This window comes from Macaca fascicularis, chromosome 2, assembly GCF_037993035.2.
Source record: "Macaca fascicularis isolate 582-1 chromosome 2, T2T-MFA8v1.1".
NCBI lineage: Eukaryota > Metazoa > Chordata > Mammalia > Primates > Cercopithecidae > Macaca > Macaca fascicularis.
Genome location: NC_088376.1, coordinates 158330849 through 158351031, shown reverse-complemented (window position 1 = coordinate 158351031; position 20183 = coordinate 158330849). Strand labels below are relative to the sequence as shown.

Below are 20183 nucleotides of genomic sequence, written 5' to 3'. Positions count from 1 at the left end.
TATTCATTGATGTCTTATGTCTCCCTAAAACGTATAAAAGAAAACTGTACCCCCAGCCACCTTGGGTACATATTGTCAGGACTTCCCGTCACTGGCACATCCTTAACCTTGGCGAAATAAACTTTCTAAATTTAATGAGACTGGTCTCTGATATTTTGGGTTAACGTATTCTATAATATCCTCATGTTTGTTTTGATGTAAAATGCTTGTCCCTAAATATTTTACAGGAGGTGTCCTGGGTTTATCTCAGAGCTACCTGTCTCTCAGGTCAGTGGCCTTGGAGCTACCCTTATCCCAGTTTGAGAGGCAGTGATTATAAATAATGGGGCCAGCACGTTGGCTCAAGTCTAATTCCAGCACTTTGGGAGACCCAGACAGGTGGATAGCTTGAGGCCAAAGTTCAAGACGAGCCTAGCTAAACATGGCAAAACCCTGTCACTTTTAAAAATACAAAAATTAGCTGGGCATGGTGGCGGGTGCCTGTAATCCCAGCTACTCTGGAGGCTGAGGCCTGAGAATCGCTTGAACCCAGGAGGTAGAGGTTGCAGTGAGCCAAGATAGCACCGCTGCACTCCACTCCAGCCTGGGTGACAGAGCGAGACTCTGTCTCAGTCAATCAATCAGCCAGTCAGTGCTCTGAAAGAGCTATGAGATGTTGTGTGCCAAGTGGTGATTTTAAAAGATTTGTCTGTCAGGGGAGTATAGGATGGATTAGATGGAAGGGGAGTGGAGTCCTGGAAACTGGGTAAATATTGCATTAATAACTACAATAAAAATTAGCATTTATCTAGCATTCTTTAAGCCTAGGCTCTGTGGAGCAGCAGATCCTCTGTGTGTCACCTTCCTTCTTTCAACTCCAGTGCTTTACAAACTGTTGAAATATCAGTTTGATCTGTCTCGGACTCAGATCCAGCACAGACCTCCACTTACCTAAACCGCACTTGGAAAGTTCTGCAATCAAACCTTCCCCTGGTTCCCTTCTTACCAGCCCCCATCCTATACCACCTGGGTGGATTCCTGAGTCCCCTAACTTGCCCAGACCTGCCATAAGCTCTAAATCCTGAGTGATCCAGTCTCCAATATCTTAAAACTGGTTTGGAGATGCCTTTTCTCTGAGCTTTTGCTTTCTGGTTTATGCGCTTTTTCTTGTCCCTTCTTCTTCTTCTTTGTTTTTTTTGTTTTTTTTTTTTTTTGATTTTAATTAAGCTGGAGAGTGGAGATGACCTTCAAATGCTTTAACTTTTGTCTACTCATTAAATTCAGTATGCACTGATTGCTCACCTCAAGGCAAAACTTCCCCACAGCCACTGGAACAGTTTCCTTTGTGGGCAACTTCTGGAACATTCCATGTCTGATCACTGCTAAGCTTCTGGACCCAAAGGAGGCTGCTGGTTTTGGATCGGTTTGACTATGGGGTTTGAGCATGGATAACCCAGAGAAATTTTATGTTTCTTTTTGTTAGTTTTAAACTATGATGAGTTCAAGAATTAAATATAGACTTACCATATGACCCAACAACTCCAGTTCTGTGTATATCCTCCAAAAAATTGAAAGCAGGGACTCAAACAGATACCTGTACACCAAGGTTCATAGCAGCATTATTCACAATAGCTAAAAGGTGGAAACTACCCAAGTGTCCATCAACAGATGAACAGAAGATAGGATGTAGTAGGTACATATAGTGGACTATTATCAGCCTTTAAAAGGAATGAAGGCCTTTGCAGTGGCTCATGGGTGTAATCCTAGAACTTTGGGAGGCTGGAACGGGACAACTGCTGGAGGCCAGGAGTTCAAGACCAGCCTGAGCAACATAGGGAGGCTGAGGAGGCAGAATCATTTGAGCCCTCGAGTTGGAGGCCTGTAGCTGGAGGTTAAAGCGAGCTGTGCAACAGAGTGCATAGCTGCCTCAAAAAAAAAAAAAAGGAAATGAAATTCTGACGTTCTGACATGCAGCTGGGAGCAGTGGCTCACGCCTATAATCCCAACACTTTGGGAGACCAAGGCAGGAGGATTGCTTGAGCTCAGGGTTTGAGACCAGCCTGGGTAACATGGTGAAACCCCATCTCTATAAAAAATACAAAAATTAGCTGGGTGTGGTGGCATGCCTGTAGTCCCAGCTACTTGGGAGGCTGAGGTGGATCACCTGAGCCTGGGGAAGTTGGGGCTGCCGTAAGCCATGATTGCACCACTGCACTCCAGCTTGGGAGACAGAGTGAGACCCTGTCTCAAAAAAAGAAGGAAGGGAGGGAGAGAGGAAGTGAGGAAGGGAGGGAAAGAAATCCTATTATACGACAGCATGGGTAAATTTTGAAAACATGCTAAGTGAAATAGGCCATATAGAAAAGGACAAAATATTGTATGATTCCACTTAGATGAAGTACATAGAATGAAAAATTCAGAGACATAAAGTAGAATAGAGGTTACCAGGCCCTAGAGGGAGAGGAGAATTGAGAGTATTAATTAAATTAATGTGTAAATACTTTCATTTTGGTCTTGAACTCCTGACCCCAAGTGATCTGCCTGCCTCAGCCTCCCAAAGTGGTGGGATTACAGGAGTGAGCCAACACGCCTGGCCTTAGTTTGGGATAATGGAAAAGTTCAGGAGATAGATGGTAGTAATAATTGCAAAACATGGTGAACGTACTTAATGCCACTGAATGGTAAACTTAAAAATAGTTAAAATGGGCCAGGTGTGGTCGCTCACACCTATAATGCCAGCACTTTGGGAGGTGGAGAAGTGTGGATTGCTTGAGCCCAGGAGTTTGAGACCAGCCTGGGCAACATGGTGAAATCCCGCCTCTATAAAAAAAAAAAAAAAAAAAATTAGCATTGTGGCATGTGCCTGTAGTCCCAGCTAGCTACTCAGGAGGCTGAGGTGGGAGGATCGCTTGAGCCCCGGAGGTCGAGGCTGCAGTGAGCCATGATTGTGCCACTGCACTCCAGCCTGAGTAATAGAGGAAGTCTCTATTTAAAAAAAAAAAAAAAAAAAGTTAAAATGGTAAATTTTATGTTACGTCTATTTTAGCCATAAAAATAAACAAACAAAAAACTTAAAAATCAGATTTGTTAAGTTTTCTATTTCACAATTCAGATTTACCCACACCCAAAGTGACTTTTTATATTGGGCAATTCAATTTGTAATCCAGGTCAGAAATATTTTACTGAGGCATACCTGTAATTTAACATGCAGGGAGAAACAGAGTTCAGGGGCAGAACAACAACTACCCTACGCTATATCCCTTAGTTTAGGTAAGGCACTTAATTTACTCTGCTTTTAGTCACGGCTAGGATTTGCCATACTGCAAGAAATGAGTGACTCTGGTGACAGAGTATTACAAAATTCTTTTGTAGAGATTGATAGGCCTATGACACATGTATACAATTTTCTTTAATGTTAAGATTAACTTTTTAGGCTGAACATGGTGGTGGCTCACACTTGTAATCCCAGCACTTTGGGAGGCCAAGGCAGGAGGATCACCTGAGGTCAGGAGTTCGAGACCAGCCTGGCCAACGTGGTGAAAACCCATCTCTACTAAAAATACAAAAATTAGCTGGATGTGGTGGCGTGCTCCTGTAATCCTAGCCACTCAGGAGGCTGAGGTATGATAGTTGCTTGAATCTAGGAGGTGAAGGTTGCAGTGAGCCAAGATGGTGCCCCTGCACTCCAGCCTGGATGACAGAGAGATACTTTGTCTCAAAATAAAATTAAATTAAAATGATTAACTTTTTATTTTAAAAATACCAAATTATATTCCTTTTTGTAGGAAAATGCTCTGCCAAAGTTTTTCTTTCCCTGTCCACCATGGTCCTGGTTAGGAAAAAGTAATCCCTGTGCCACAGCCAATGCGAGACTACTGAGGGCAGACCCAAAAATGACACCTAGATGATGGATGAACATGGGAGACAAGAAGATGACAAGCCCCGGGGCACACTGGGTTCCCTGTTAGTGAAAATAGCCTATTATAGTAACTGGCATATATTAGATCTCTGTAATTTTTGTTTGATGGCTTATTTTTAGGTTCAACATGTGAATAGTGGTCATTGCCAAGTGTAAGGGGGGGGTGAAATTTCACGTTGAGAGACAGTACCAAACAAGTCTCGACAGAAATTTTCAACATAGGGATAGGTGTTTCTCTTTGGTGGTGTTGCTTTTAATGTGCAAATGTAGCTGTAAGTCATAGAAATGTATTTCTCTGAAGCTGTTAAGAAGCCCACACAAGCGCTTAATTACCAATTCTGAAAATACTTATTAATTATGACATCTTTCTGAGGGCAACTTTTCAAAGGTTAACTCTGAAAATACTTTTTAATTATATATTCCAGAGGAAATATATATTTTACAGCTTTCATGAACTATGTTAAAACAAATCCATTAATGAAATTATAGTAAAAGTTGTGATACTTTTCAATTAAGTTTGCCATGCTTGTTTTATTTTTATTTTTTCACATAGGACATTGCTTATGTAAAATTTTCTTTAAGATTATCAGTAGAGCTTAGACCTGGAGGAAACTCTCCTGGATTCTTTCTCTAAATGCCTCCTTTTCACTGGAGCAAAGCAATCACAGTGCGTTCTTCTTCTCCTGGATGTTTTCTCATATCACCTAAAGGGCACAGATTCCTTTCCAGTTATTTCAGTAAAAAGTAGAAAGAATGAATACAAATATACATAAACACACACACACTATATTTTAAACCAATCATGTTTAGAGACTTCTTGAGTAAATGCCAGTAATAAAGGAGTAGGCAGGAGATGGAGAAGAGACACAGAACAGGTACGATCTACACCAGGGGTGTCCAATCTTTTAACTTCCCTGGGCCACATTGGAAGAAGTAGTCTTGGGCCACACATAAAATACACTAACACGAATGATAGCTGATTAGCTTAAAAAAAATTCCCCCCCAAATCTTACAATGTTTTAGGAAAGTTTACGAATTTGTGTTGGGCCACATTCAAAACCATCCTGGGCTTTTTACAGGTGTGAACCATCATGCCTCTCACCTTTACCTTGTCTTAGGTATACCAGTGGCCTTTAAAACAATGCTTAGCTAGCAGTTCAGCAGCCTTTCAAAAGATGGGACAAGCTTCTGGACCCCTACCCTTCTTGGGGTGTCATGTTTGGGGCTGGAGTGGGGAATGGAGGCTGAACAGCTGCTCAAGGACCAGGTACACAAGAAGCCATGGCTCAGCCATCAGCCACCAGCCCAGGACCCAGCTTTTGCCTGTTTGCAGCAGCTGATGACCCTTTTGTAGAATATGGCCCCTCATATTCAATTGCTAGTGGAGGAAAATGAGAAATCTGGGCCCAGGATCAGAAGAATTGAGTTCCAGTCCTCATTGCCATCAACTAGCTGAGCAACCGTGCAACTGCCTGCCACCCTCCGGACTTCAGTGTGCTCATCTGGAAAGTGAAGGGCCTGGTTCCTGCCAGAGCTGGCTCTATAATTACCACTTGCAAAGCCAAATGTGTTCCGCACTTGGCAGCAGGCTCTACTTTACATAACCTGATCTACCGACTAAAAATTATTCTACAAAAAAGCACTGCTCTTACATAGAGGATGGAATGCCTGTTTGAACGTGTTCTTTATGTGGGAAGACTATGAGGGCCTGTCTTATGGGTGGACTCTCAAAATGATCACCTCTCCTCTTTAAGGGATGTCCACATTACATTAATACTTTAGCATTAAATGACAGAGAGGTAGGCAATGCAGTCGGACTGCCTGGCTCAAGTCCTGGCTGTGTCACTTCCTAGTTATATGACTGCAAACTAGTTACTTGCCTCTATTTCTCCTAATATTGAACAGGCATAAAAATAGTACCTACTTCATAATTATCGTGAGAATTAAAGGGGTTAATATGTGTGAGGCACAAGAATTGTGCCTGGCATATAGGGAGTACTTCATAATATATTAAATATTGTTATAGTTGTTGATTTTCAAACTGGTTCTCTCATCTGGAAGTAGCAAAGAATTATTGGCCCACATGTCATGATTGTGGGCTCAGGAAAAATGTTACCAGGCCTGTGGAAATTATGAGGCCTTTCATGGTTTGCCCCAGGCTTCTGTCTTTGAACAACAGCACCATATTTCACAGCCCTGAGGTTGAGAAGAACACCCCCATATGTCTTCCAGGGCTCTCCCCAACCTAATCTCCAACCTTGCTTTTTGCACTGTGGATTGCCAATTAATGGCAAACTGGAATTCTCAGAGAACCTTCAAGGAAAACCCAGGCAGATCTTGCTCACCTCACCTCCCACGGGTGGCATTTCGTTTTTTATTTAACTGAAGAATTTTTCAGTGAAAATGGATTTATCTCCTTTTAAATTTTGTACAATCACCACTAAATAAAACGTTGATTTCTCTGAACAACTGTACCAAATTTTATGCACCATTAATATGACATTAACATTACTTATGGTTATTATAAGAGCAATAAAGAGGACAATATATGATCTCTAATGATTCAGTAAAAATGATGCAAATATCTCAAGAGAAAACAGCGTAACATTCATTTTTCCCTAGCACAAGATCAAGGAATAAAGAGACCAAGGAAAAGTCCAAAAAGAAATTTAGAAATGGTGCATTAAAAGTTAATGATTTCAAGGCCAGGTGAGGTGGCTCACGCCTGTAATCCCAGCACTTTGCGAGGCCAAGGCGGTCGGATCATGTGAGGTCAGGGGTTCAAGACCAGCTTGGCCAACATGGCAAAACCCCATCTCTACTGAAAATACAGAATTAGTCGGGCATGGTGGTGCGCACCTGTAATCCCAGCTATTCGGGAGACTGAGGCAGGAGAATCGCTTGAGCCCAGGAGGCAGAGGTTGCAGTGAGTCGAGATCTTGCCACTGCACTCCAGCCTGGGTGACAGGGTGAGGCTCTGTCTCGATAAGAAAAAATAATAAAATTAAAGTTAATGATTTCAAAAAAGCCTTTTAAAAGCACCGCCCCGCCGGAAGTTGAGTTTTCTGCAAGCCATAGGAGACAGCGCCACCTACCGGCCCCGAGATTTGCCCAGCTCTAGAAAGGGGCAGGAGGACAGGGTGGGTTTGGGGGCAAAATGGCACAAAAGAGTTCAGTCTCAAGCGGTTTTGGTGTTGATGCAATCTGGATGCCTGGTCACCTTCTCTATAAAGAGACTTGGAGCTTACTGAGGCTTCTTGTCCACAATGCGACTCTTGGTTTCTAGACTCTCGGGGAAAGAATGGGAAATGATGTGATGTGACCTCGAGCTGGACCATCATTAGCCAACTCAGTGACCTGAAACGGTGCTTCTCAAACTCCACCGAACATTCGAAGCACCTGGGAGCACGGGCGCGGCGGGTGGCTCCTGGAATCCCAGCTACTCAGGAGGCTGAGGGGAAAATGGCTTGAGGCCAGGGGTTAGAGGCTGCTGTGAGCCACGATTGTGCCACTGCACTCCAGCCTGGGTGTCGGAGAGGGAGAGGGAGAGGGAGAGGTGGAGGGGGAGGGGAAGGGAGAGGGGGAGGGGGAGGGGAAGGGAGAGGGGGAGGTGGAGGGAGAGGTAGAGGTGGGGGGAGGGGGAGGGGGACGGGGAGGGGAAGGGAGAGGGGGAGGGGGAGGGGAAGGGAGAGGGGGAGGGGGAGGGGAAGGGAGAGGGGGAGGGGGAGGGGAAGGGAGAGGGGGAGGGGGAGGGGAAGGGAGAGGGGGAGGGGGAGGGGAAGGGAGAGGGGGAGGGGGAGGTAGAGGTGGGGAGAGGGAGAGGGAGAGGGAGAGGGAGAGGATCATGCAGGTAAGAGTTTAAATACTCCTGAGACTCAGGTCTGCCCTAGCCTGATGAAGTGCTCTGGAATGGGACCCAGGCATCAGTGACTTTTATACCTCCTCAGGGGATCCCAATGTGAAGCTAAGACCTGCTGCTGTCAAGGCAGCGGGCCATCCCATGCTGTTTCACCCAAAGCTGACCTCAGAGGACCTTCAGTCTAATGCGGAGAGCCAGCAGTGTGACATGTTCGTTTTCTCATCCTGTCTTAGGGCTGTGCCTAGAAGGTGTCCTCAAGGTTGGAGATGGCTCTACATAATAACTCACTCCCCACTTAAAAAATAAAAATAAAAAGAACTGGTTACAGGACCAGTTGGGACATGAAGGAGGCAATTCTACTTGAGAGTGCTGGTGGAAGAAAGGAAGAATTAGGAAAAGCTAGCCAGAGGAGATAATGGTTTAGTTGATCTAGACAGATGGAAGTATGTATTAGGTGCCATGGTCTAAATGTTTAGGTATCTTCAAGACTCGCGTATTAAATCCTAAAGCCTGATATGATGCTATTAGAAGGTGGGACCTTTGGTAAGTTATTAGGTCATGGGGGTGGAGCCCTCATGGATGGGATTAATATCCTTATAAAAGAGACCCCAGGCCGGGTTCAGCGGCTCACGCCTGTAATCCCAGCACTTTGGGATGCCGAGGCGGGCGGATCCACAAGGTCAGGAGATGGAGACCATCCTGGCTAACAGGGTGAAACCTCATCTCTACTAAAAATAAAAAATTAGCTGGGCATGATGGCGGGCACTGGTAGTCACAGCTACTCAGGATGCTGAGGCAGGAGAATTGCTTGAACCCCAGGGGCAGAGCTTGCAGTAAGCCAAGATCGTGCCACTGCACTCCACCCTGGGCAACAGAGCGAGACTCCATCTAAAACAAAACAAAACAAAACCCAGAGAGATCTCTTGCCCCTTCCAACACGTGAGGTTGCAGTGAAAAGATGAGGAACTGGGTCCTCACCAGACACCAAATTGGCTGACACCTTGATCTTGGACTTCCCAGCCTCCAGAACTGTGAGAAATAACTTATGTTGTTTGTAAGCCACTCAGTCTGTAGTAGTTCATAAGAGCAGCTCGAACAGATTAAGACATTAGGTAGTTGAAGGAAATGGGCATTCCCAAATGGGAAAGCAGCATGAGGGAAAGCATGAACAAAGGAATGGAGGCATGAAGAGATGGTATGTTGGCTGGGCACAATGGCTCATGTCTGTAATCTCAGCACTTTGGGAGGCCAAGGCAGGTGGATTGCTTGAGCTCACGAATTCAAGACTAGCCTGGTGACATGGCAAAAGCTCATCTCTACAAAAACCCAGAAATTAGCCAGGTGTGGTGGCATGTGCCTGTAGTCCCAGCTACTCAGGAGGCTGAGGTGGGAGGATGGCTTAAGCCTGGGAGGCAGTTTGCAATGAGCCAAGATGGCACCACTGCACTCCAGGCTGGGCGACAGAGCCAGATCTTGTCTCAAAAAAAAAAAAATTAATTAAAGAGGTGGTGTGTTTAGGAAACAGCAGGTGTGGCCAAAGTGTTAGTGCACCATAGGGAGGGGCATGAGGCAAAGCCAGCACAATCAGCGGCAGTAACCGGATATCTAGAAGTGCCATGCCACCAGGAGTCTTTTATTCTATGAGCTCTATTTCTCAGTGAACGATCCCTGAAAGCTTAAGCAAGGGAGTGTCACAATCAGGTATGCATCATAGAAAGTTCACTGTGACAGCCCTCCAAGATGGCAGGACGATTAGTAAGGAAACCTTTGCAATGGTACCAGCAGGCAGAAACAAATGAATTATAGGTCATGTTGCACAATAATAAAAAAGAACTTTTTGAATGCAAATGCAAAAGTCATTTTCATAAACATTATACATATGCATGTTTAGGAGATTATTTTTATTCAAACAATAGCAATGGAAGTCTTTGAAGAATGGCCCAGAAAGCCCAGAATTAGTATGGCTCAGGACCTTTGAGAATTGAAAGGAGCTGGCATGCTCTGGTTCAAAGGGGGATCAGGAAGGGGGAAAGGCCTCTTTAGAAATAAGGTTCCAATAGCCTTCTGCCAGTACTGAATCCAGAACAATATTTAAATATAAAGGGGGTAATATGCAGGTCAGAAATAGAGTCCGTGATGACAAATTACAGTGGCCAGCCAATTTTGAGTTCTGCCTGCATTAACTCCGCTGCTGTTAACTGATTGGTTTATGGCTGATTTCTTTAGTGGGGCATTAATAGCTCACAAGGGTATGTTTCTTGTATGTGATTCACCACTTAGCCATGGGAATACAAGAATAAACATAAGTGGTATCAGTGAGGATTTTTTTGACTGCAAATAACAGGAAAAAACTACTCAAATTGGCCTTGTAGCTGAGGAAAGGCCAGAGCCTTCAGGTATGGTTTGATCAAGGTGCCAGGTCCATTTCTCTCTGGGTCTGTCCGCTCTTCGCCTGTGTGTGTGTCAGCTTTGTCCCCAGCAAAACAGAAGCAGTTTAAGACCTCACACCCTCAAGCTCACTTTTCAGAAGAAGAAAGTTTCTCTTTCTCCAAACTTCCTACCAAAGTTTAGGCTTTATTCTAATTGTATCCACTTATGCCACATGTTCACTTTTAGGACAATTACTGTGGCAAGGAGGCATGGGATTTCACTGATTGGCTTGAGTCCACTAGGGCCAACCTCTGTAGCTGGGAGCAGGATCAGCCCCACCCAAAATGCTTGACCGTTTCATCATGGGGTAGGAGTGGGATGTGCACGGGAGAAGCAAATGTCTCCTGTCCAGTAGAATGTTACCTTGGGTAATCCAATAACCCCTAATAAGGACAGCAGATGTCAATCACTCCCATTTACCATGTATCATGTTTGTTATTTAAAATGAGACTAACTGCTGTGTGCATCATCAAAACCCCCAAACTTAGCCTGGGCAACATAGTGAGACCCTGTCTCTACCAAAAAAAAAAAAAAAAATTAGCTGGGCATGATAGCATACTCCTGTAGCCCCACCTACTCAGGAGGCTGATGTATGAGGATTGTTTGAACCCAGGAGTTTGAGGCTACAGTGAGTCATGTTCATACTACTGCACTACAGCTTGGGTGACAGAGCGAGACCGTGTCCCAAAAAAAAAAAAAAAAAAAAAAAGCCCCAAACACAAGAAAGGACACCATCTGACAAAGGCACTTTATTGCTTTACCATTCACAATTAACAGTCAAGAACAAATAATAATAACAAATAAAATAACTTTTAAGAGGACAAGACATTAGAAATAAAAAGGACACTAATAACATTTGTAAAAGCTTGTGCTGGATATGGTTGCCCCCATTCGTGTGTGTGTGTGTGTGGCTGTATGTGTTGGTGGCCACAGCTAAGCCTCTGTCACCAGGGAAGGCTGAGGCTCCAAAGGCACACCTCAGGAACCTATACCCCGAGGCTGGGTGGCTGGACCCCTGAGCTTAAGCTCCCTCTCGCATCCTTCGCCGGACAGCATGTCTCCAATTTCAAACTGACCTAAGGCTCTTACTCCTGGGTTTTTTGTTTTTACATCTTCTCCCAGCCAGTCTTTGGAAGGGCATGATTAGAGAAGTGCTCCTTTGCTGATGGAGGAGGGGACCTAAGGAAGAAGGTGGATCTCAGGTGCCTCCTCTCTAATTCATCCTCCCCGCCCAGTTTCCTTTGCCTCTCTTCCTTCTACCCCGTCATGTTTTTTTATGCTCTGCCCCTTCTGCCTCTTAGCATTTCAAAAACTGTAGAGTGTACCCCATAGTGGGCATTTTTAGTCTAGGCCTTCTAATTAGCATCAGAAAGTTCCTGGATTCCCAGTCGCCTCCTGAAAAAGCTGAGAGATATGTCTCCTTCCAGGCTTCTTGGGTGAGGCTAGGTTGCAAGCTCTGAGCTGTTCAAAGGTTGCCAAAATCCCTCCAATAGAAGCAGTATCCCTATTCTGATGGGTCAGAGAGTGAGCTTGTGACCCTTGAAAGATGGTGAGTATCTCTTCTCATCTCCTCGGACCTCCACAGTTGATGCATATGTTTCCCAGGGGAATTAGGTCATTTATTTCAACTCAAGAGCAATGTTCAGCAAGCAATGCTGGGGAGCTTTCATCTACGTTGGAAATGATTCTTGTTGCCCTACCAGGAAAGAAAATTTAAAAAACAACCCTAACCATTGTCTCAGTACTTTGTACTGATCGAAGAAAACCACCTCTCTGACAAGCATCTAATAGCATCTACTACATTTAGTGTCATAGACTCTCATTTTGCAAGCGAGCTGGATTCATTGCAAACATCCACCACTTCCATTCAGAGAGGCAGGCAAATGTCAGATGGAAGAAAAACCCTGGAGGCCAGATCTTTACTAGTGCTCACTTCTCCATCAGTCTTTCTAAATGTTCTGAATAATAGCTTGTACATTGTTTGGGGGCCATGGCGGGTTCCACATTCTTATGATTCTAGACAGAAAGAGAGAGGGAGAGAGAATACTCTTAGAAAATACTCCAACAGAAACATATGAGATCATTTACATCTGTAAATTATTAACATTACTTTCATTATTTGTCTTCTTCAGCTTTCTCCCACATTCTCTCTATCGTTTCTCTCGTGTCTCTTCCATTCCCCATCTCTTCCCCAGCTCCCTTTCTCCTCTTCCTTCACCATCTTCCTTCTTTCCATCTCAGTCTCCTGTCACTCTTCCTCCAAAAGTCTCGTACAGGCTTCCTCCTTTCAACATTTCATTCAATCACACTAAGCAGTGCCAGCTATGATTATCCAGTACAAACCCAGTGGGTACAAGCTATTGTCCTTGAAAGTTCTCCCTAGAGAAATACAGTATTGCCAGCCTAACTAGCCTTATCTCCTTTAAAAAAAAAAGCTATATTTTTATTGTTATTATTGTTTGTAGAGATGGGGTCTCATTATTTGCCCAGGCTCGTCTCCAACTCTTGGGCTCAGGCGATTCTCCTGCCTCCGGCTCCCAAAGTGCTAGGAGTATGGGGATGAGCCAACAAGCTAAGCTCCATTTTATCCCTTTAGAAATGGACTGATGCCCAGGTCAGTGGCTCATGCCTGTAATCCCAGCACTTTGGGAGGATGAGGTGGGAGGATCACTTGAGCTCAAGTATTTGAGACCAGCCTGGGCAACATGGCAGAAACCCCCGTCTCTACAAAAAATACCAAAATTAGCCGGGCATGGTGGCATGTGCCTGTAGTCCCAGCTACTTGGGAGGCTGAGGTAGGAGGATCACTTGAGCCCAGGATGTTGAGGCTGCAGTGAGCCAAGATCATACCACTGGTCTCAAGTCTGGGTGACAGAGTGAGACCCTGTCTCGAAACAATAACAACAACAACAACAAATAGAACTAAAAAAATAGATTGAGTTGCCTTGAGATCAAGCAGCAGGGAAAGAGAGCATTGCCTTTACACAGCCTGGTGAAAAGGATCCCACAGAACTATGTTTACATCCAATGTCCTTCCCTGGTCCTGCCGGAGGACCTAGGTCTTTAAACAGCCTGAGAAGTATCATCATGATCTCTGGAGTCATATTCATGGAAGTTGGTAATCTAAAGGACCTTTGAGGTATCTAAATTAAGCTGCCCTTTTTACAGATGAGAAAAGCAAAGGCCAGGGAAATTAAGTGATGTGTCTGAAATCACATAGATGCTCAGAATTACAACAGCAGAGAACTCCCTTTTTGATCTCTCTCTCTTTCAGTTAAGAAAAAGAAAAAGCCTGCAGGGCAGCCAAGTATTGAAGATCCAACAACCAGGTCTCTGCTCTGCCCTGGTGCATTCACTCCCAAAAGCAGGAGCGAAAGCCCACTGACTCACCTAATAGTCAGGGCGGGGCACGTTGCTCTGGCTTACATAGGGATTTTGCATCTGGCTGTCTCTGGAGGCCGCTATCCTGACCTTAGGAAAGATGCTCCCTTCTGCTCCAACATTGGTGAAGCCTGTCGACTGCAGTTTTAGATTTTGAAAGTCTTTGTCAATCAAGTTCTCTTCTTCAATATCCTTCTTTTTGTTATTTGATCTGTAATCAGTAAGAGGAATTAGGATTTGACAATGGCAGAAAGTTTCTTGAAGTAAATGTTAACATTCTTTTTAAAAATATTTTCAAATTCTGAAATAATTTCACATTTATTTGTAAGTTACAAAATACATATATTACAGTGTTCTCACACACTTATCACCCAGATTCCCCAATTATTAACATTTCTGAACCAATTAAGAATAAGTTGCATAACCAAAGAACACCAACGGTTTTTTTATGAAAGAATAAGTTGCAGACTTGATGCCCCACTAAGAATGAAATAAAACACTTCATTATTTTCTTCAGTGTAGGTTCCCTAAGTTTAAGCTCATGAGCTCTGAGTATCTACAAAACCTGGACTTCAATGCTGATCCAACATAACCATCTAATTCCACTGGCCTCATTCATATTTTGCTCATAATATTATTATTCTTAAGTGTGCTTTTGAATTATTTCTGGAAATGATAATAGAGGTCAAAGAGAAAAGATAATTTGTGATACAGCATTTCATTCAAGCAAAGTCAACATCTAAGAATCACCTCGGTGGGTAAAATGAGTAAAATAAGTTCAAAGACGTGAAAAGAGGCTGGGCTTGGTAGCTCACCTCTGTAATCCCAGCACTTTGGGAGGCCGCAGTGGGCAGATCACTTGAGGCCAGGAGTTCGAGATCAGCCTGGCTAACACAGTGAAACCTCATCTCCATTAAAAATACAAAAATTAACCAGGCACAGTGGCACGTGCCTCTAGTCCCAGTTGCTCGGGAGGCTGAGGCAGGAGAATCGCTTGAACCTGGGAGGTGGAGGTTGCAATGAGCCAAGATCATGCCACTGTACTCCAGCCTGGGTGACAGACCAAGACTCTGTCTTAAGAAAAAAAAAACAAGAACAAAATATTTCAGGAACCTAAAATCTGTTTATCCTCTCACATTGTAGTGGAAAAGTACTTATTTTGCCATAATATAAGACATGAACTAAATGTTAGAAAACAGTAGCTTTAAAAAATCAAAGTGTCCCAGCACTTTGGGAGGCCGAGGCGGGCGGATCACGAGGTCAGGAGATCGAGATCACAGTGAAACCCCGTCTCTACTAAAAATACAAAAAATTAGCCGGGCGCAGTGGTGGGCACCTGTAGTCCCAGCTACTCGGGAGGCTGAGCCAGGAGAATGGCATGAACCCGGGAGATGGAGCTTGCAGTGAGCCGAGATCGCGCCACTGCACTCCAGCCTGGGCCACAGAACTAGACTCTGTCTCAAAAAAAAAAAAAAAAAAAAAAAAAATCAAAGTGGATCCCCAGTTGGCACATGTAGAATGGGAAAGAGATCACAGCATTTGCCTCCCTGTTAATGGGAGGACCTTTAGTCTATCTGAATATCTGTTGAATGAATGAACTCTACTGCCCTTTCTGTAAGAGAAGAGACCTTAAGGCACCAAGCTGAGAAATAGCCTTGCAGAGATAACACATGTGTGTTTGTGTGTGTGCGTGTGTGACAGGGTCTTGCTCTGTCACCCAGGCTGGAGTGCAGTGGGGCAATCTTGGCTCACTGCAGCCTCCGCCTCCCAGTTCAAGGGATTCTCCTGCCTCAGCCTCCTGAGTAGCAGGATTACAGGGGTGCCACCACCATGTCTGGCTAACGAAATAACCTTTCTTAAAAAAAGTTTTTAAAAACCCAGGGGTTCAGTTGAGGTTGATTTTAGACCATCTGTAGCAGAGTCCTGGACAGGGAAGTGACGTGATGAAAACTGTATTTCACAACTTCAGTGGAGTTAAATACTATTACATTAACAAAGAGTTTTTAATGACATAAGGAAATGGTTGCTATGTCATCTTACGGTGTTAAACCAAAAAAAAACCTCAATCCAAAATTTTAAAAACACAAAAGATACAAAATTATGTATATAATATTATTTTAAAAGATAGAAATAAATCTGGAAGGTTACATCTCAAAATGTTAGTTGCCTCAGCTTGGTGGGTTTTGTGTGATTTTTAAATTCCGCCCCTTTACCCACTTCTCTATTTTCTTGATTTTGTTCCATGATCATGCTATTGCTTATATAATAAGAAGAAAACTAAGGTAAGGAAAAAACGTTAGTGGTATTAGAAAGGCCTCTCCTTTTCTCCCTTCTCTTGCCCAGGAGAGGATGAATGTGTTTGGAAACTAGAGAGTGTCATGCTGGTGGTGCTGTGCCACAGGAAAAGGCCACTTCTGGCAGGTGTGGTGGCTCATGACAGGCTCATGCCAGTAATCCCAGCACTCTGGGAGGCCGAGGTGGGAGGATGGTTTGAATCCAGGGGTTTGAGAACAACATGGGCAACAGAGTGAGGCCCCCATCTCTCTATTAAAAAAAAAAGAATTAAAAAGGACACTTTCATCGCATACCTTGCTGTGATGATCAATGCAATTATCATGCTGAGAATGACAACGCCAGCGATGGTGCCCACAATAGTGAGGATCAGCTGAAATTCTGAAAGGGAGAAGAAAATAAGAACAGTCTCCAGCAAGCTGGCCCCCAACTGTCTACTGCACAGGTTCGTGATTCCCAGGGACTCCTAGCTGTGAAGACGATCAGGCTCTGGTCTCCAACCCTCCAGGCCCGGTTGGATAGTTGGCCTATTTCCTTTAGCATCCGCCCCTCACACCTCCTAAACTGTGCCTTCAGAACTCAATTGGAAAGGGCAGCCTTGCCAGACAAAAGACTGTAAATATAAAGGAGGCCGATGGTGGCAGGGTCTTCCTGGACTTTGTGGGGAGTGGAGTATTAACTGAGGGCCACACCTCCCTCCTTACCTCTGCTGCCTTTGCCTGCCCTCCATACCTCACCTTACTGATAAGCTAAGGAAACCAGGTTGGAGTTAAATGTCACTGCTAGAGGAGCCAGCTAATGGCTTGATAATAACATCAACGAGGGAAGAGTCTAGACATTCATTATCACCCATTCTCCTCTCCTAATTCTGCCCTGGTTGGCACTATTGACACCTGACTGCGGCTATGAGACACAATGTAACAGACACACCAGATTGCAAACACCTCATGTGAAAAAAATGTGAGATAATTGGTTTATCTTTTTTTTATTGATTCCATGTTGAAATGATATTTTGGCTATATGGGTTAAATAAAATATATTCTTAAAATCAACCTCATCTGTTTCCTTTTACTTCTGATAATTTACTTGAAATTTCTAAAATTTCAAATGAAATGTGTAGCTCACATAATATTTCTATTGCACAATGCACAACACTGCTCTAGACCTCTTTGTCTCTTTCTGTTATATGACTTCCACAAATGCCACTTTTAATGTGGATTCATGGGGCCATAGACTAGCAAATCTGGGAAAGACCTCAAAGTTTGTCTGGTCCAAACTTCTCATTTTATAGGTGTGGAAATTGAAAGCCCTGAAAAAAGACTTAGCAAATTATTCCTTGCAATAAAATACAGTAAAAATGGAGAATGTCACTCATCACTATCTTCATGGCTGGCAGGAAGGCTGACAGTAATATTTCCTTCATCTTGGAAGACTGATCTTTAGTTCATTATGTACATTTTAGAATATAAAATGATTGAAAATTTAAAGCTAGTATTGTCTTAATCTGGTGGGGGTGGGGCATGGGAGGGAACAGAATTTGAATTTGCAGCAAAATATCCCAAACCAGTAAACAGCTCTGAGACAAAAGGGTTTGAGTATTTAAATGTCTGGTTTCTAGGTCTGCTCTTCTACAATCACCAGAATTTTTGGAATGTACTGGTCTTTTATCTCTAGTAGCAGCAGATAACACATAGGTAAGCTAATGTAGGAAATCAATATAATGCTAAGACACCCTTCTCTGGTCTCAAGCAAGTCCAGAGGTACCAGCCCACTCCTGGGGCTGACTTCTGTTATTTTCTACGGCAGAGGGGCTGCTGTTCATAACCTAAGGGTGGGCATGGCATGGCAGGACCCAGAAGGCAAACTGGAGGCAGACGGTCTCTCTCTTTATGAAAGAGGACAGAGACTTTGAAGGACTGGGCAGGATGTTGAATGGGGTCACTACTGATTTCTCAGATGTTTAATAACTTGTTTATAATAGCAAGACTTTCATACTCACTGTCCTCACAGTCGAGTCCGCTGTAGCCAAATGCACACCTGAAATACAGTGAGCGATAGGAAACAGTGTTAAAGAGCCCCTATGGGGAGCGTGTCAGAGTTCCAACCCCAATCTCCACCTCTTCCTTTCCATCTTCCTTTTATTCTGTCCTCCCTTGCTTTTTTTTGCTCTTTCTTTTGTCTTCCTTACACTCTCATTCTTCCAGGAGACCACCTTCCATGGGGTTCTGGAAAGGTGAGGGGGGTATGCAATCCCATGCAGGCTCATTTGTTACTGACTGAACACTCCATCCTCCAGGCTTCAGGAAGATTCTGCAATTCAGGCAAAACTGGACCCAAGAGGCATGGAGGGTAGTGGGACCCTCTCAGGCTGTGACACCTCATGGCTCTGCCACTTATTTGCTGCCCTGTGAGCTGGAGGATGTTATTTACATTCAGTTTCCTCACCTGAAAATGGGAAATTAAGACATTTCCTGACAGTGTTGCTGTGCGATAGGTATTACCTAGTGTGTTTCCTGGAGCATAGACGATGCTCAAAAACTATCCATGATGCTGGGCGCAATGGCTCATGCCTGCAATCCCAGCACTTTGGGAGGCCGAGGAGGGTGAATCATGAGGTCAGGAGTTCAAGACCAGCCTGGCAAAGATGGTGAAACCCCATCTCCACTAAAAATACAAAAATTAGCCGATGCAGTGGCAGGCACCTATAATCCCAGCTACTCGAGAGGCTTAGGCAGGAGAATCGCTTGAACCTCAGGGGCGGAGGTTGCAGTGAGCCGAGATTGCGCCATTGCACTCTGGCCTGGGGGACAGAGTGAGACTCCATCTCAAAAAAAAAAAAACTATTGATGATGATGATGAAGATGCTCTGTCTCTGCCAACCTATGCCAGCTTACCAACTTCCTGACTCAGCGCCTATATACGTGTTGTAAGGTCTCTCTTCTTTGCCTAGCTCCAGCTATGGCAAGACAAAAACAAAGTAATTTTTCTTACTTTTGGCAGTTCCCATTACCATCTTCCTCGTAGCCGGGCATGCACGCACACTCAGGGGCCCCGCCGTTCTTCTTTATTAAGCATTCCTTGTGCTCTGCATTGCAGGCATCAGGACACTTGAGACTGGAAGCTTCAAAACAGAATGATTTCTGGGTAATTTTCAGAAACAATCTCTTTAACCCCAAAGTCACATGTGACAACATGACAGTGTTTTTCACATTGCTTCTTCTAGGTAAAATGAGATGCTTATTGACTCCATACATGATGTGTCCCCTGTGAAGCTGGACATGGGTTAGCAAAGGTCCCAGCCATGGTCCATATGTCTAAAGTCAGAAGTCACATCACTTGGACTCTGAAATGCACGTGGAAACTTAAGCAGTGAATTTTGTTGCAAAAGGAGAGAAAGTGGAGTTGTGAAGAACATTTAAAAGCAGGTGAAACACTTACCAACACAGAAAGGGCTCTGTGGGTTAGTCCTTTGCAGGCCAGGTTTGCAATCGCATGCCAAACCATTGATGCATTCATCCGCAGTCTTGTTACAGCCATAATAATCACACCTAAAGGTCACTGAGAAGCACAAATAATTTTAAAATATATTCGGCATGACAATATGGATAAGGTAATTTGTGAAAATTACTCCACCCCATTGCTGTTATACTTTGCATTTTAATAAGTTTTGGGGCCAGGTGCAGTGGCTCACAACTGCAATTCCAGCACTTTAGAAGGCCAAGGCAGGAGGATCGTTTGAGCCTAGGAGTTCAAGATCAGCCTGGGCAACACAGTGAAAAAATTTAAAAGTTAGCTGGGCATGGTGGCAAGCTCCTGTAGTCCCAGTTACTCAGGAGGCTCGAGTGGGAGGATCACTTGAGTCCAGAAGTTCAAGGTTACAGTGAGCCATGATCATGCCACTGCACTCCAACTTCAGCGAGAGTGAGACCTTGTCTCGAAATATAAAAATAAATAAATAAATAAAAATGGGTTGGAAGGCATTAGGATTAAAAGATGAGTCTGGGCTGGGCGTGGTGGCTCACATCTGTAATCCCAGCACTTTGGGAGGCTGAGGCTGGTGGATCATGAGGTCAGAAGTTTGAGACCAGCCTGGCCAATATGGTGAAACCCTGTCTCTGCTAAAAATACAAAAATTAGCTGCGTGTGGTGGCAGGCACCTGTAATCCCAGCTACTCAGGAGGTTGAGGCAGGAGAATTGCTTGAACCTAGGAGGCAGAGGTTGCAGTGAGCCGAGATCATACCATTGCACTCCATCTCCGGGTGACAGAGCAAGACTCTGTCTTGGGAAGAAAAAAAAAAAAAAACAAAACTGAGTCTGAGAAT

At 44.1% G+C, this 20183-nt stretch overlaps 1 protein-coding gene across 1 annotated transcript in view; it reads right to left on the bottom strand.

Moving 5' to 3' along the window:
- Positions 1 to 10925: 10925 nt before the first annotated feature.
- The window catches only part of MUC13 (mucin 13, cell surface associated), a 29929-nt gene continuing 20671 nt past the window's right edge, over positions 10926 to 20183 (bottom strand). Inside the window, exons 7-12 of the mRNA XM_005547934.5 lie at positions 19299 to 19418; positions 18852 to 18981; positions 17860 to 17897; positions 16157 to 16241; positions 13578 to 13779; positions 10926 to 12203 (exon numbers count right to left, since the gene is read on the bottom strand). Of these exons, the coding sequence (XP_005547991.2) occupies positions 13578 to 13779; positions 16157 to 16241; positions 17860 to 17897; positions 18852 to 18981; positions 19299 to 19418 (575 nt within the window). The 3' untranslated portion in view covers positions 10926 to 12203. The remainder of the gene's footprint in view (positions 12204 to 13577; positions 13780 to 16156; positions 16242 to 17859; positions 17898 to 18851; positions 18982 to 19298; positions 19419 to 20183) is intronic.